This window comes from Onychostruthus taczanowskii, unplaced genomic scaffold (assembly GCF_017590055.1).
Source record: "Onychostruthus taczanowskii isolate IOZ18803 unplaced genomic scaffold, ASM1759005v1 scaffold5, whole genome shotgun sequence".
NCBI classification, from domain to species: domain Eukaryota; kingdom Metazoa; phylum Chordata; class Aves; order Passeriformes; family Passeridae; genus Onychostruthus; species Onychostruthus taczanowskii.
The window spans coordinates 11,385,471-11,399,272 of NW_024502568.1; the positions used below are offsets into that span (position 1 = coordinate 11,385,471).

At 40.8% G+C, this 13,802-nt stretch overlaps 2 protein-coding genes across 2 annotated transcripts in view; both read left to right on the top strand.

The window, feature by feature from the left end:
* Window positions 1–1,910, top strand: part of CASP7 (caspase 7) — a 21,590-nt gene extending 19,680 nt beyond the window's left edge. Inside the window, exon 7 of the mRNA XM_041415915.1 lies at window positions 362–1,910. Within this exon, the coding sequence (XP_041271849.1) occupies window positions 362–585 (224 nt within the window). The 3' untranslated portion in view covers window positions 586–1,910. The remainder of the gene's footprint in view (window positions 1–361) is intronic.
* Window positions 991–13,802, top strand: part of PLEKHS1 (pleckstrin homology domain containing S1) — a 15,244-nt gene continuing 2,432 nt past the window's right edge. The window contains exons 1-10 of the mRNA XM_041415541.1: window positions 991–994; window positions 5,068–5,202; window positions 5,625–5,716; window positions 5,808–5,914; window positions 7,261–7,395; window positions 8,509–8,581; window positions 9,255–9,362; window positions 10,034–10,129; window positions 11,793–11,906; window positions 12,862–12,977. Coding sequence (XP_041271475.1) covers window positions 991–994; window positions 5,068–5,202; window positions 5,625–5,716; window positions 5,808–5,914; window positions 7,261–7,395; window positions 8,509–8,581; window positions 9,255–9,362; window positions 10,034–10,129; window positions 11,793–11,906; window positions 12,862–12,977 — 980 coding nt within the window. The remainder of the gene's footprint in view (window positions 995–5,067; window positions 5,203–5,624; window positions 5,717–5,807; window positions 5,915–7,260; window positions 7,396–8,508; window positions 8,582–9,254; window positions 9,363–10,033; window positions 10,130–11,792; window positions 11,907–12,861; window positions 12,978–13,802) is intronic.

Genomic DNA, 13,802 nt, shown 5'->3' on the forward strand with positions numbered 1-13,802 from the left:
TACTTATTCTCAGAAAGGAAACCTGTGTAATTTTACTTCTTGCAGATTCCCTGGTGCCAAAATGTAGAATGGTACATAAGCAGTGTGAGGTTTGGAGAGTTAATATACATTATTCTCAATTTTAATGAAGTAGGATGTGTAACACAGCAGTTGAGAGTTCAGCTTTCAGTGTGTGCATTGTCAGTCTTTGCCCAGAGTCTTTCACAAAAGAGCAAAAATAACTCTGTTATTCTCAATTGTAATGAAGTAGGATGTGTAACAGCAGTTTCAGTGTGTGCATTGTCAGTCTTTGCCCAGAGTCTTTCACACAAAAGAGCAAAAATAACTCTCCCCGTATTTTCTTCCTCGTCTTTCCTGTCAGGTTATTACTCCTGGAGAAATCCTGGAAGAGGCTCCTGGTTTGTGCAGTCTTTGTGCTCTGTGCTGAATGAGCATGGAAAGCAGCTTGAGATCATGCAGATCCTCACTCGGGTCAACTACGTGGTGGCCACCAATTTCGAGTCGCAGTCCGACGATCCGCGCTTCAGCGAGAAGAAGCAGATTCCCTGCGTGGTCTCCATGCTCACCAAGGAGCTTTACTTCTGAAAGGGCATTTCAGTGCAGCCCGTGCTGAAAGGGCAGGTTTTGGGTGGAGATGTGAGTGTGGACAGGAGTAGCACATTTTTAATAACAGAAATGTGGTAAGGCGAGATTTTTTAATGTTGTATAAGAGGGGGTGTCTCGTGGATGGAGAATATACAATATTTTAAAGAAGCTGTGGGCCAGCCTGACAGCTATTACTAATTATTGTGTCTTGGTTTCCCTTAGTGTGGCTGTGATGATTTATGCCTACTGAAGATGTTATGAGTCAGCTACCTGACCCATAAAGCTTTTTCCCAGAAATCAGATTGTAAATTAAGAATAAAAACAAAAAAATCTTGAGAGTCCTTCTCATTACTACTAGCTCATGGAACCATAACTTTCTTGGAAATTCCCAAAGACCATCATATTATGGGTATGTCCAGTAATAAAACAGTTTGTAGCTATTTAAAAGGGCATTTCTTACTCTAATGTATTAATTTTCTTCTAATGAACATTATTCATGAAGGCTCATGATTGCTCTGTGCTCAGTCTGGAAGTCAGCTTACTTAGTCATCATTCTAGCATAAGATGAATGTATAAAAAATCAATATTTTTAGATTATTTACCTGAACAATATAGAAATATAATAAACAGAACAATCAAAATTAAAATCTTTGTAGAAGATTGGCAAATTTTACTTGGATGGAACCATATTAAAGTGCCTTTGTGAAGATATTTTGCCTTGCAAATGACAATTGACTGAGAGAACAACCTGAAATAATGGTATTGCATTTCTTCTGCTTGCAGAAATAAAAGTGTCTGCTTCTTGATTCAAAAGTTAATGATAAGGCTTCAAAACATTAAAATTTAATGTTGAAAAGGTAGAATTATATGTTCCAATAACAAATGTATGTTTAGATCTAACTTCTAGATGTGAGGATTTTTTGCCAAAACTGGAAATGGTTACTTGAATCAGAAACGAGAAGTGCCTTCTTAGTTACTGTATGGTCTTGATTTTGTGTTTTAGAGTTTTGTTGGTGATCTTTATATTTCTACTTTTTATATTTCTTTTAGTTGGTAGCTAGGTCAAAAAAGTAAGTTTAATGATTTGGTTAAACTGATAAAGAATTAGTTGTTCACTCTTTTCCCAGTTAATGTACTCTACACTCCTTACAATCTTCTGAGAAAATGAAAACCAAGTTAGCAAATGATTAAGTTTATTTTCTTACAAATACTGTGACATAGTGAGACACATATTTTTTTCATAAATTTACAGTTGTTTGAATGAAATAAGTGGTGATTTATGGAAATATTGAGCATGACATCAATAAAGACCTTTTTAAAAAAAATTCTTTTGTATATCTGCATGTTTGTCACTCGATCTGGTAAAAACCAACCAAGATATGTTCCAGTCCCTTTCAGTTTAAGGAGTGCAGGTGGTCTCTGGCATCTTTTCAGGAGGAGGTTTACAGTGTCAGGGGAAAGGTGGGTTAGAAAAGGAATTTGGCATTGGGTGACTTTGGTTGGACAGGCCACGTCCTCTCTTGGAGTAAACCAAAGTTAGTGGAAGTATTTTATTGGAAATTGCATGTTCCACCAGTGCTTCCTCTTGCCCTTTACACAGTAAATTGTACAGTGCTCTAGCAGTGCATGTGAGTGTGTTCTCCCTGCTGCTTCTGCCAGATAGCTCCAGCTTAAGCTATTTTCTGGAATTAAGGATGTTCCTGGTTTACCATGGGCAGCTAACGTTTCAATATTTGTTACTTCTCTAGAGGTTCTTTCATGTCTTTATAGTTCATTAGTTTTAATTTGCTTGAGATCTAGCCTGTTTTTAAATTTCTGTGAACAATATTCCCTTGTCTCCAGAACTTCAGGCCAGTTCCAGTATATAAGACACAGAAAAATCAGCATAAAATACCTGGATACACTGCCAGAGAGGAAAGCAACATGGAGAGATTAACTTAGAGTAGAAGTGAAAGATAGAGAGAAGAACATCCCCTTGTGTCAGTACCATTATCTCTGCTAGATGAGCATTGCTTTAGATCCTATCCAGGAAAGTTAATATTATTTCAAAAGAAGATTGTGTACCAGCAGACATCACCCCTGCGTGGTGATCCTGAGGTGGCTGAGAGCTGTGCAGCCCGTGAGCCTAAGGAGCCCACTCAGAGTGGGGAACCCCTGACCCTTTCAGCAGAGCCAGGTTGCTGAACAGTGATTCAAAAAGCTGCAGGGTGTTTTAGCTTTTTTCCCCTGATCAAATTTATGACTATTTTCTATTGGAAAGCAATTCCCTTGCCATCTACAGGATTAGCCAGATGGTTTAGTTCATTATTGATGCACTGAATGTTTCTGGAGAGAAACCCAAAAATTCACTTTCAGCCAAAACTGACACTGAAATTACCTTGTTGTGACATGGGCAGCACAAGAAATCCTGCTTCACCATTGTATGTTTAACTAAATGCTCTTTAAATCTGAAATTGATTTCAATTTATGGCACTTTTATGATCTTTTAGGGCTCTTACTGCTGCTTTATGTTCCAGCCATGGGTGGATATTAGGCTTTAGAAACAGGTGGGGAAATGAAGGGACTGTTCAGAAAGCTGAACCAACAAAACCAGGCTGTCTCCAGGATTTTTTTCTGTGTGGGGGACATTTATCACTGCCTCAAATGGGCATATTTTTCATTGCTTCTAAGTGAATATTAATCCTCTGGATTTCCCCTTTCCAGAGCAGTCTTTGTTTACTTCCCATGCAGAAACAGGAATTTCCTTGTGGGTCATGTTTCAGGGTGTTTGTATTTATACATGGATTATAAGAGGGCAGTCACAATGCAGGGCAAGGTCTCATCGTGTTTTGCTGCAGGAGGCAGGACAGGGAATCTGGACTTACTTGAAGGTGTACTTCTCTAATAACCTCCTTCACCATGAAGACATTTTGCTTGTAAGTATTAACACCGTTTGTTTTCCTTATCTTGGAAATTTTTGAAGTTTTATAATAGCTTTCATCATAATGATTTGAGGCATTTTATTTGCATTTTGACTGAAATGTCTCATTGCATTTCAAAAGGTTTGAAGCAATCAAATCCCTTAATGCCTGGCATACAAAAATCTGAGGGGGTATAATCATGGAATTGGCATTTTCTGTTTTGAATTAGACCTATTTACAATGTTGCTTTCTGTTGAAAAGACAATTAGATGTAACAATTAAAAACTTTTTCCCAAAAGGCAGAGTGAGACAGCACAACTAATCTCACAGGTGTTTGTCTATCCATCCAAATCTTGACTTTTACTGACATCCAGAAGAGACTTTTATCCTGTCAGAGACTCTTGGAACATTGTTTTGTAGTAATTGCATGGTTTGCCAGTTGAGGTGACTGTCAGTCACACTGAACAGAACAATACATTGCCTTTCATTGCAACCCCAGGTGTGTGCCCCTACTATTGACTTTGTGTACTGTCATTTTTAGTTTTGGAAATTGCTTTTTTGTCCTTTTATTTTTCTGGTAGGCAACAGATGAAAACCCTAGAAGCAAATTTCATAACAGTTTATCACGGCATTTGGACAACAAATCTTTCCTCCCAAAAGGCAAAAATTGCAAAGGTTTCCCCGAAAAAAAAAAACAAAAACAAAACAGACAGAAATGTACAGAAACCTCTGATGTACCTAAGCTTGCAGTGGGTCATTCCCATTTAGATTCTGGAACAGGAGGAATGAAAGTTTATAGCTTTAGTTGTGTCTCAGGGGTAAGATTCCATGTGTAACCCACCCCATTCCTGACCAGCCTACTCCTGACTGGACCATGTTTGCTTTTGGCACCATGGAGAAAATCGCTGAAGAAAGAGAAGCAGAGGAAAGCCCTTAAATCTCTCACTGCAGCCAGGGTTCTCAGTAAAGAACCAGAGAGCAGCACTTGTAATCCTTCAGATTTTCCCAGGAGAGGCTCTGTGGCTTCAGGTGGCACGAGGGGGTCTGTGTAACCTCCTTGTGGGTACAACAACTTCCAGCCAAGGTCTGATTTTGCAGGGAATGAGAGTTCTGAGGTAAGGCAAAGGGAAACTTTTGAAAAACATTGTATTAGTACGACAAACTTGCAAATTATTAAAATTGCCATAGTATTATAACTGTATATTCTACATATATTTTAAACTTTTTAGGCCAAGTTATGCCAGTTTTATAGAGGCAGGGCAGTGTCAGAAACATACATGGAGACAATATTCCTAGGTTACAGGTGTTGTCACTAGTGCAAAGAAAGGGCCAAATGAAATTCTCTTGGCAGCTCTCATCACTTCTAGGCAAATCATCTTTTTGGCTCATAAAAGTGGATAATATTTGTTATTTGTAATTTTTTTATTGTATTATAAAATAACAGATATAGCATATAGTGTATAATTTAATATGAAATTATTTATAAAGATATTTAAATTAATAGTTATTATGGCTGTTTTATGTATTTTGATCATCAGTATGGAAATTTACCGTTGTAAGATTTTTGTTATTTTCTCAACAGCAATTGTGTGTGCAGTGAAATGCTGCTCTGCAGCAAGAAAACTGAAAGGAATTAGCTTCAACATTTTTGCTCTTTTTGTTATCTGGGTGGAAGAAACAATCAGGATGGCTTCTACAAATAAAATAAATTCTGCAGGTACAAAATTTCTTATATTAAAATTTGTCAGTAGTAAAGTTGTGAGATCACCTATCCTTAGCTGACTGAATGCCACCTATGAATTTCTTTAGGGGTGTATTTCAGATTACTGATTATGAAGCTAAGTAACACCAGACTCCAAAAGTTAAATAAGATCAGTTAAATAAGACAGCAACTCATGATATCTTCTGAGCCCCTACGTTTTCACAACTATTACTTTGCAGTTTGGGCCAGTTGTCAGCATTAACATCAGGGAAGCAGGGCCTGGCTCTATATTTTATAGCCTTGATTTGTGTTTGTCTTATGGCCATTTAAGCACAGAAGCCCAGTGCTAAGCAACAATTTCCAGTTCAAACAGGTCTTTTAAAAGAGATAATTGGCAGCAAGTTAAGTAATGGTGCTGTTCATTTCTCTTTGATTAGTGAGAATTCAAAATATATTTTGCCCTGAAGGTGAAGTCTGCAAGCACGGATTCCTCGTCAAATCACCACCTCACCAACTTTTCAGCTCACAGGTATACTAGCACAAATTAGTCATATTTCAGCAATCCCTCATATCTGCTGTCCTGAATTTTAATGAGACACAAATTTCTTTCTCTTTGGCAGAATTCCTGGAAAAGGCGTCTGTTTGTCCTGTCCAAGTCCAGCACAGGGAATTACATCCTGAAGTATCTAAAAGGCCAACACATAAAAGGCTCCATTGCTGTTGATCAGTATGTAGCTCAAATGCATCATCTTTTTTATTTTGAGTCATGTATCAGCACTCTTCAATGGCCACTGATTGTACAAGCACTTGTTCCTGACTGAACAAGGATTGGGTTCTTGGTTCAAACCCAATGAACTCCACAAGTGTCCCATGGGATTTGTAGGCTTTGGGTGCAACTATGATACATGTAGAAGTGAAAATCCTGAATTGCTTCATTGTAATTTACTTTTGTTTGAGTGATTGTGATGTATCAGCCAGTGAGATACCTGGCTTGGCTGCACGATCCCCCAGGCTGTGTTCCTGCAGCAGAGCACATTTCACCTCCTGTGAGGACAGCGCCATGCTTTCACTCACACGTGGATCAGGACAGGCTGTGCCACTCTCAGCTGTGGCACACGCCCTTTCCCCGCTTGCAGCTTCACAGAGTGCTTTACAGCTTTGTGCAAAGGTCTCCTGACTTTCTTACAACCCTTTGGGCTGATTATGGTTGCTTGCTGCCTCTTGTTCTGCCAAGAAATTGCCCTGCTTGGCTCCTTTGGGTTGGTCATTTCCCTCCTGTCAGCACATGCCTACTGCAGCAAGACTGAGTGTCACTGGCTTTGGACTGGCACCCTTCACTGGTGAAATATGAGCAAGAGAAACAGGAAATGTAATGGGAAATGTAAATATTTCCTGTCAGATCTAGAGGCTAATACTCCAGGCTCCTGGAATTGTTAGGCAAGGAGGTCACCCACCACATTGCTGTTGTGCTTCTTCCATTAAGAGGATTTACATTGTGAAGCTTTCAAAAATATTGCAGCTTGCTCAGTGGTCTGTGGTTACATTATTGCCATAATTATTGTTGTTATTACTTTTATTAATTTGGCTTCTTGGAAGTTAATGGAAGTAGCGCTTCAAGTGCTTCAAGTATCCATTAAGAGTACTTCTGTTCCTCTTCCCCTCCATTAAAACACTATTAATATACAATTAGTTTCAAATCAAATCTATTGTTTTATAATGGCTAAAAAACTTCCACAAGAAATCTTTCTTACTATTGTTTCTTTTCAAGATTCTGAATTAAACCAAAAACCCCTTTTTCCAGAAATGAGGATCCATAGTCTGAGCACTTTAGAAAAGTTAATTTTATACTTTTACCTGGAGATTTTCTTCATTGAAAAGACCACCTCTTTTGAATGTGTGCATTTATTTTCTTGAGCAATTTTTTCTGTGGAAAAATGTTTAACTTTTCCCTTGCAGATCTCATTATGCTGTGCTCATAGTAAAATATGGACATGCACACATATATGTGTGTGTTTACTTGTATGTAACTGTGTAGAGTTATAATGTTAATGTTTCCTGTGGTTATCTTCACAGAATCATAAGTATTCAAGTTGGCATAAGTAATGCTGAAATTATGGAAACGGTGAGGAAGATGTTTAAATGCCTTCCTGAGCAGGTGATGTCCATCAGCACGGGAAACAGATGTTACTACCTCATTGGAGAGAGCAGGTGAGCATGGCAGGATGTGACAGTGCTGTTAAACCCATGTAGCACTAAGCTGTGCCCCAAGGAAGTGTCCTGCTCCTTCACAGCCACTCCCCTTCTGTGTCTCAGCTCTGGGATGAGGTGATTCAGCTGCCTGATCCAATGGAAAGCAGCTTTTTTCTATGGCATTGTCTCCCCTTACTCGTGGCTGGGTTAATTTTTTGCTGGCCCAGGCAGGTGAGCTCACCTTCCCTGCAGCCCCAGTCACAGCACCCAGCACATGAAAGCAGAGGGAGCACAGGGCTGGCAGTGGCAGTGCCATTCCAAACTGTGCTGCTCAGGGGACAGGAAAGAGCAGAGACCTTTGCCTTCTCACCCAGCAGCTCCTGGGAGGTAGAGGAGGTTCTGCTCCTCGTGGGTAAACAACAATATTGCCTGAAAACTGGGTTATTAATCAAGGGAAGCAGACTGAAGGCAAAACTTGTCCTGGAGGAAAACAGATCCCCAAAGTGCTGCTGCAGGGGGTGTAGTCCATGCTTTTTCAGGCTGGAATTGAGTCCTGAAGAGGGGCAGAAACTGTTTCTGTGGAGGTGATCAGCCAAAGCTCAGTTAGGTGAGGGAGGAGGATGTTTGTCACAGTGCTCCTCTACTGCTGGCTCCCAGCATCTCCTCTTCAGTTTCCCAGTCACGAGCACATCAGGGGGAATTTTTGCTTTTTTGCAGAAGAGCAGCTGATGTGTGAAATTCTGATAAGAAGAAAAACACATACCTGGGTGCTACTTGAGCGTGCCACCCAATGCCTTCCCCTGGGGCGCGGCTCTCGCAGCCCACACTGGGTGGGAAGCATTCCAGAATTAATCCAACTAAATCCACTGCAAGCATGAAAAACAGCTTCAACAGTCCTTTCATGGCGTGTTTCTCATCCTGGTGGCCCAAATGCATTCCCAAGCCTTGTTAGCTCTCTGAGTCAGGCCTTGCATCTGGCTGTGACCACATAAGCACTCTTTCCTGAAACCCAGGTGTGCAGGGTTTTGGGAGTTTTTGTTTTGGGCCCCATGGGAAGAAGTGGGTAGGCAAAAGAATTGCCCTTGTGTGTTACCTGTCAGTAAGTTTTCACTGCTCTTGTTCCAACTGCAGGCAGGAAATAGACGACTGGGTCACTCTGGTATCTTCAGTCTGCAGGGAGGACAAAAGTGGATGCTGCCCTCAGGTGACATGTTACTGTACTTTATTGTAGAAAAAAAAAAAAAAAGTATTTCTTTTTTTCATTACAAAGCTGTGCAAAGGAATTTTCCTGATCTTTGCCTCACAAGTTGCCTCTGACCTTGGTTACTCAGAAATTCATTTTCATATAAATCCTGTACCCTGGATTTATGCATCAAGCCTTGCACAGTCTGTCTGCACTGGGATTGATTTTACATTGAAGAAATCTCTTTGAAGAGGAAGCTATATGGAAATTAGGGGAGGATTGATTTTATGCTGCAATGAACCACACCTGTGATGCATCAGAGTGAAAGCTTGTGTGTTATACTTAGTGGGTGCATTTCGGACATATTTACATGTTGGTTTACATCAGTCTGTCAATGTTATGAATCAGCTGGGAGCCCTGGTAGTTCAAGCTCAGGCCCAAGGTTCTGCACTTGCCAGCCAGCCAGGCCCACCAGTTTAGGCTCAGCACTAAGCTGAGTCTCACTCACACCCCTGCAGCTTCCACACAGCTTAAAATGCAAGCAGGGCAAATTTATGTCTGCCTAAAAAATGCCATGCAGACAATGCCTCTGAGCCATTAGAAATAAAATTTGCTCTAGTGAGATGTGTCAGTACATTTTAGCCCACACCCAACAGGTGCCTGTTTTCTTATACTGTTTTTCCCTTATTTCTAGAACCAAGATCTTCCAAATGCAGAAGTCAGAAGCCGGACTTCCTCTTTGCCACTATTCTTGAATTCCACAGATATGGCCAGCCTTCCAGACAGGCCAAGCTACCAGAAGGTAAACAAATTAACTGTCCTTAATAATGAGTCTGTGCCTAGGCATGACTGTAACATTTCTTTTGCACAGTTGGTTTTTTTTCCATCAAAAGCTGTTCAGAGTTTCTGCAGTGGGTCCCTGGGTGGTCTCTTCTGGTGGGGACCCTGACTGGGACCTGGGTGTAGCACCACAGAGTCCCCACAAGGGAAATACTTTAGAGGCAAGTCTGCATGTAAGTGAAGGCAATGAAAGACAATAGTCACTGCTTGTCTCAACTGACTGGCAAATTTTAGTGAGCATTAAGTAAACTCCTGAAGATTTGCTTTGACATGCCTTGGCAGAGGCATGTGATGATTGTTTTGGCAGCTGCTAGCCACATTCCTCCTGATTTGTGATTGTGCTTTTATTTCTCTCTCTCTTTTTAGGCTGTAAAGCTTAGAGGAGAGTTCAGATCCAATTCCTCTCTGCCTTACTGACTTTCCCATCAATATTTAGATAGAAGGGAGGGAAAGCATTGCTGCTGTCCCACAGCAATTGCAGTCCAGTGTCAGGGTGAAATAGCAGCCAAGGAATTGCTGAGTTTCTGTAGTCACAAAGCTCTGTGCAAATGGCTTGGTGATAGGAAGCTGAATGTGGGTCAAGCACCTCCAGTGTATCTTCATGAGGAGTCAACTTTTTTTCTTTTTATACAGGAGAATGGTTCCTCAGAAGACAAGAACAGGCCTTATTCAGATCCTGGTCCCCATCAGGCTCAGTGTGACTCACCAAGAGGAGTTTTTCCAAGCCTGGTGAGCAGAACAAATCAAACAGCTCTTGCCTTGTTCCATCTGCAAAAGTGAATATTGGATTTTATCTCACCTGGGTATTTGTGACCATAGATTATCCACCTTCTTTCCTAGCACATCGAGTTGATTTCCTCTATGAAAGCTTCCTAAATATTTAGTATGTTTTCTTGCTTACTGCTGAAAATGATCTCCTAAAAACTTGCTTGAAATACCTGTGTCCAGGGGTTTTGGAGTCAGAGCCTCAGTTTCTGTGCAGCAACTGCAACTTGTGGCAGCTCTCGCAAACTTGATGGAGAAAGGTCTGCATTTACAGTGGTTGAGGATTTGTCCCTCCCTGCACATTTCTCAGCTGTGCCACAGTTGTTCCTAAATGGTTTTCAGCCTTTGCCAGTAGCAATCGAGTCAGTGTAACTAAATTACAGAGCAAGAGCTTGTTAAATTGAGGCACATCTTAGAGCTGACCTTCTGTCAGCATTAATATGTCTTCAAGTAATTTCACTTCCATATCTAGCAGGAGTGATTTGGAAAGATAAAAAGATGAATGTTATCTTGTATTAGTGGCTAAGTGTTCTGACCTGTGTTCCCTGAGCTGGTGCCTGCAGCAGTTTTCCTCTGCCATGGATTGCTGCCTTTGCAGCAGAGTCAAGAGGACAGAAGGCACAACCAAGGCTCTACCAGACCACTCTGCAGCTTAAACCCATCTTTACCGACAGTTTATGCACTGACCTCTGACCTGGAGTGGCTGAGATACAGGGCAAAGAATCTGTTCTGCTATCACAGCTAGCAGGGTGGTAAATCACGTGCTGCAATCACCATCCTTGTACATAGGCTGACAGCAAGTGTGAGATAATACAGCCAAATTTAGTGGAAAGAAGTGAATAGTTGAAACTGCATTGCAATGTCACGGGCAGTCAGCATAGCCCAGCTGATGCACAGTACTTTATAAAGTCGCAGTAATTCATTTGTGAGCTCTGAAATGCACTGAGTTAACCCTTGGTCTGATTTTAACCAGTCCTGCTCTGGTCAGAATGTCAAGAATTTCTTTGTGTCTCTTCCTTGTACATACCTTTCCTGTCTTATTCATTAATTCTTCTCATACTTACAATGCCTCAGAGAGCAGGTAATATTATATGCAGCTGTTCAGGCTAAGACAGGCTGACCATGAGGTTTAGAAGATAAGGAATTTAGATTTTAGCTTTTTAGCCTGAAGCAGAGGGAATAGCACAAAGCTCATGTTTCTGTTTTGGCATGTGTGAAAAATAAATAACCTTGCTGTATAGAGAACAAGAAACAACAATATTTGTCCATTGTATAAAAATATTTCTCTTGCCTCATAAGTTTAACATCTGCTGACATCTCTGGACCTATTCTCTGCTCAGTGACATGCAGACAGCTGACTTGCTTACTAACCCCTTGTAATTACTTCCTTTTAGCAGTGTGAGTCCCCATTTCAAACATCTGATGTGTTTTGCTTTTTACTGGTGGTTCCCTCATCCAGGCTCAGATCTTGAAAACTCTTTGTTAAGTAATTGTCCCTCATGCAAACAGGATGTATCTTACCATGTTTTCTGTGAATATTTGCTGATTCTGTTACTTCTCCACAAAAACGAAACATGCATGTTAATGTGTATAACTGAGCCTGTTAAATATAAACCCATTCTTTCAGCAGGAGAAAATTCTGGGAAGCAGTGAGGAAAACCTGCTGTTGTCAGATCCAGAGGAAAACATGAAAAAGGATGAAGAAGATTATTACCAAACTCCCAGCAATATTTTAGCTAAGGTAGTTTCTCAGCTGTGAGTTCTGCTGCTCTGTTAACAGCTCCAAGGACACGGGAGACATTTAATGAGCCAAAGAGGAACTGGTAGGAGGAACCACTTGTACTTTGCAAAAGGAATACATAGATAAAGAAATAGGTAATAGACCTTTCATTTATACAAGAAAAAAAAAAATACACTAGACTCATTCAAAGGATCTTCCTGGTACAAAGTGGCATTTTGACAAAAACATTGCTGATTTTGTTGAAATTCCCCAAATTGACTGTTTCATTGTTAATGGCTTTTGCCTATTGTATAATGGGGTAGGGTTGGGGTTTTTTTCTGAAATTGGAAGCTTCATTTAGAGAATGTAACAGTACATTAGTTTTATGTATTTTGAAATGTAGTTCTGTTGAAAAACCAGTAAGCTGCATAAAAGCAGTACTTTTAAAACACTGCAGTACATTTTGGTATCCACATTTCAATGTGAAACAAAGCAGCAGGAGAAATCATGCTGTTAATTTTATACAAATTTTGGCATGCACCCAATTTGGGAGGCTAATTTCAGGAGAAGTGGTCAGGAGAAGTGGTCAGTTTTCTGCAGAAGTCACAGACTGTACATCTGACTGAAGGACATTAACAATGGTGATGTTGTCACAAAACCTAAGTGCTCTAGGTCAAGCATACCCAAAGTACAAGTCTTCTTTTTCAGTCTGCTTAAATTAAAAGGCAACAATTTTTCTTTTTTTTAATATAGCTAGTCTCTGGCAGTGCCAATAATTCCAGCATTACCTTTTAAGTTTCAAGCACCTTTCTAGCTCCCAGTTTCTGGGAATTGACTGATGTGAGGAAACCCAGGCTATATTAGCCAATATGTTTAAACAGCATGAACACTGAACAAAATAAGGAAATTAATAGGGGTTTCTTCTGTGGGCAGGGCAATGACATTAATATCTTGTGTTGCTGCGTGTCTCTGACAGTGCACTACTGAAGTACCAAAGCCTGACCCTACAGCTGAGTCTGATGTCCCTGTGCAAGAGAAGCCAGTGCAGAAGAGCCCAGTAAAGGAGAACATTTATATGTCAATGAAATCACTGTAAGTAACAACTTCATTAAGGTTTTGGAAATTAAATGTGGCACAGCAATAGAGATAGAGCTGACATCTCTGGTATTTGCATAACAAGATCTGGAGGCTGCATCTCGTTTGAATGAGTCCTTTTTGGGTCTTAGTTCACAAAGTTCAGCATTCATGGGAACACTGGAGTCAAATTCAAACTCATAAACATGAAATTTAAGCTCACACTGCAGACTCCTGCACTTGCACAGGCTCTTACTATACAATGCAGCACCTTTTGTTGACTCATACTTTTTCTGGGTTTTCATGACAACAGCTCAGCACTTTACTGAGTCACTGCAGCCAAACTCCCACAGCCTTTCAGACAGGCGCTCTCCAAAGCAGGCAGCATTATCTAGAGGTTAAAAGAGAAAGGTAGAGATGGGGCATTAGCTCCCAGCTTTTCCATGAAGAAGTTGTGTGGGTTAGGACACATCTTCCCTTTCATTTTGCCATCCAAAGAGCAGCTCTGTTGCTGTGTGTTTTGAAGGTACAGTGTTTGCCACATCACAAAGAAGGACCTGAACTTTGTGTCACAGTTCTAGGCCACATGGAAACTTTACAACCTGCAAAATATAGCACTGAATACTGCAGAGAATAGTCCCTGCAGGGTAAAGCTCCTCCTGAGCCAGAGGAGGGGTCAGTAGCTGACAGCTGTGCTCTGACACCTACATTCAGATCTTGGGCCACATGGAGGGAGGCAACTGGAAATGCAGACCCACGAACCAGACAATCCCAATAGATTAATTCAAGCTTCTCTGTGTCTTTGTGACCCACCCCCCCCCCCCCCCCCCCCCCCCCCACCCA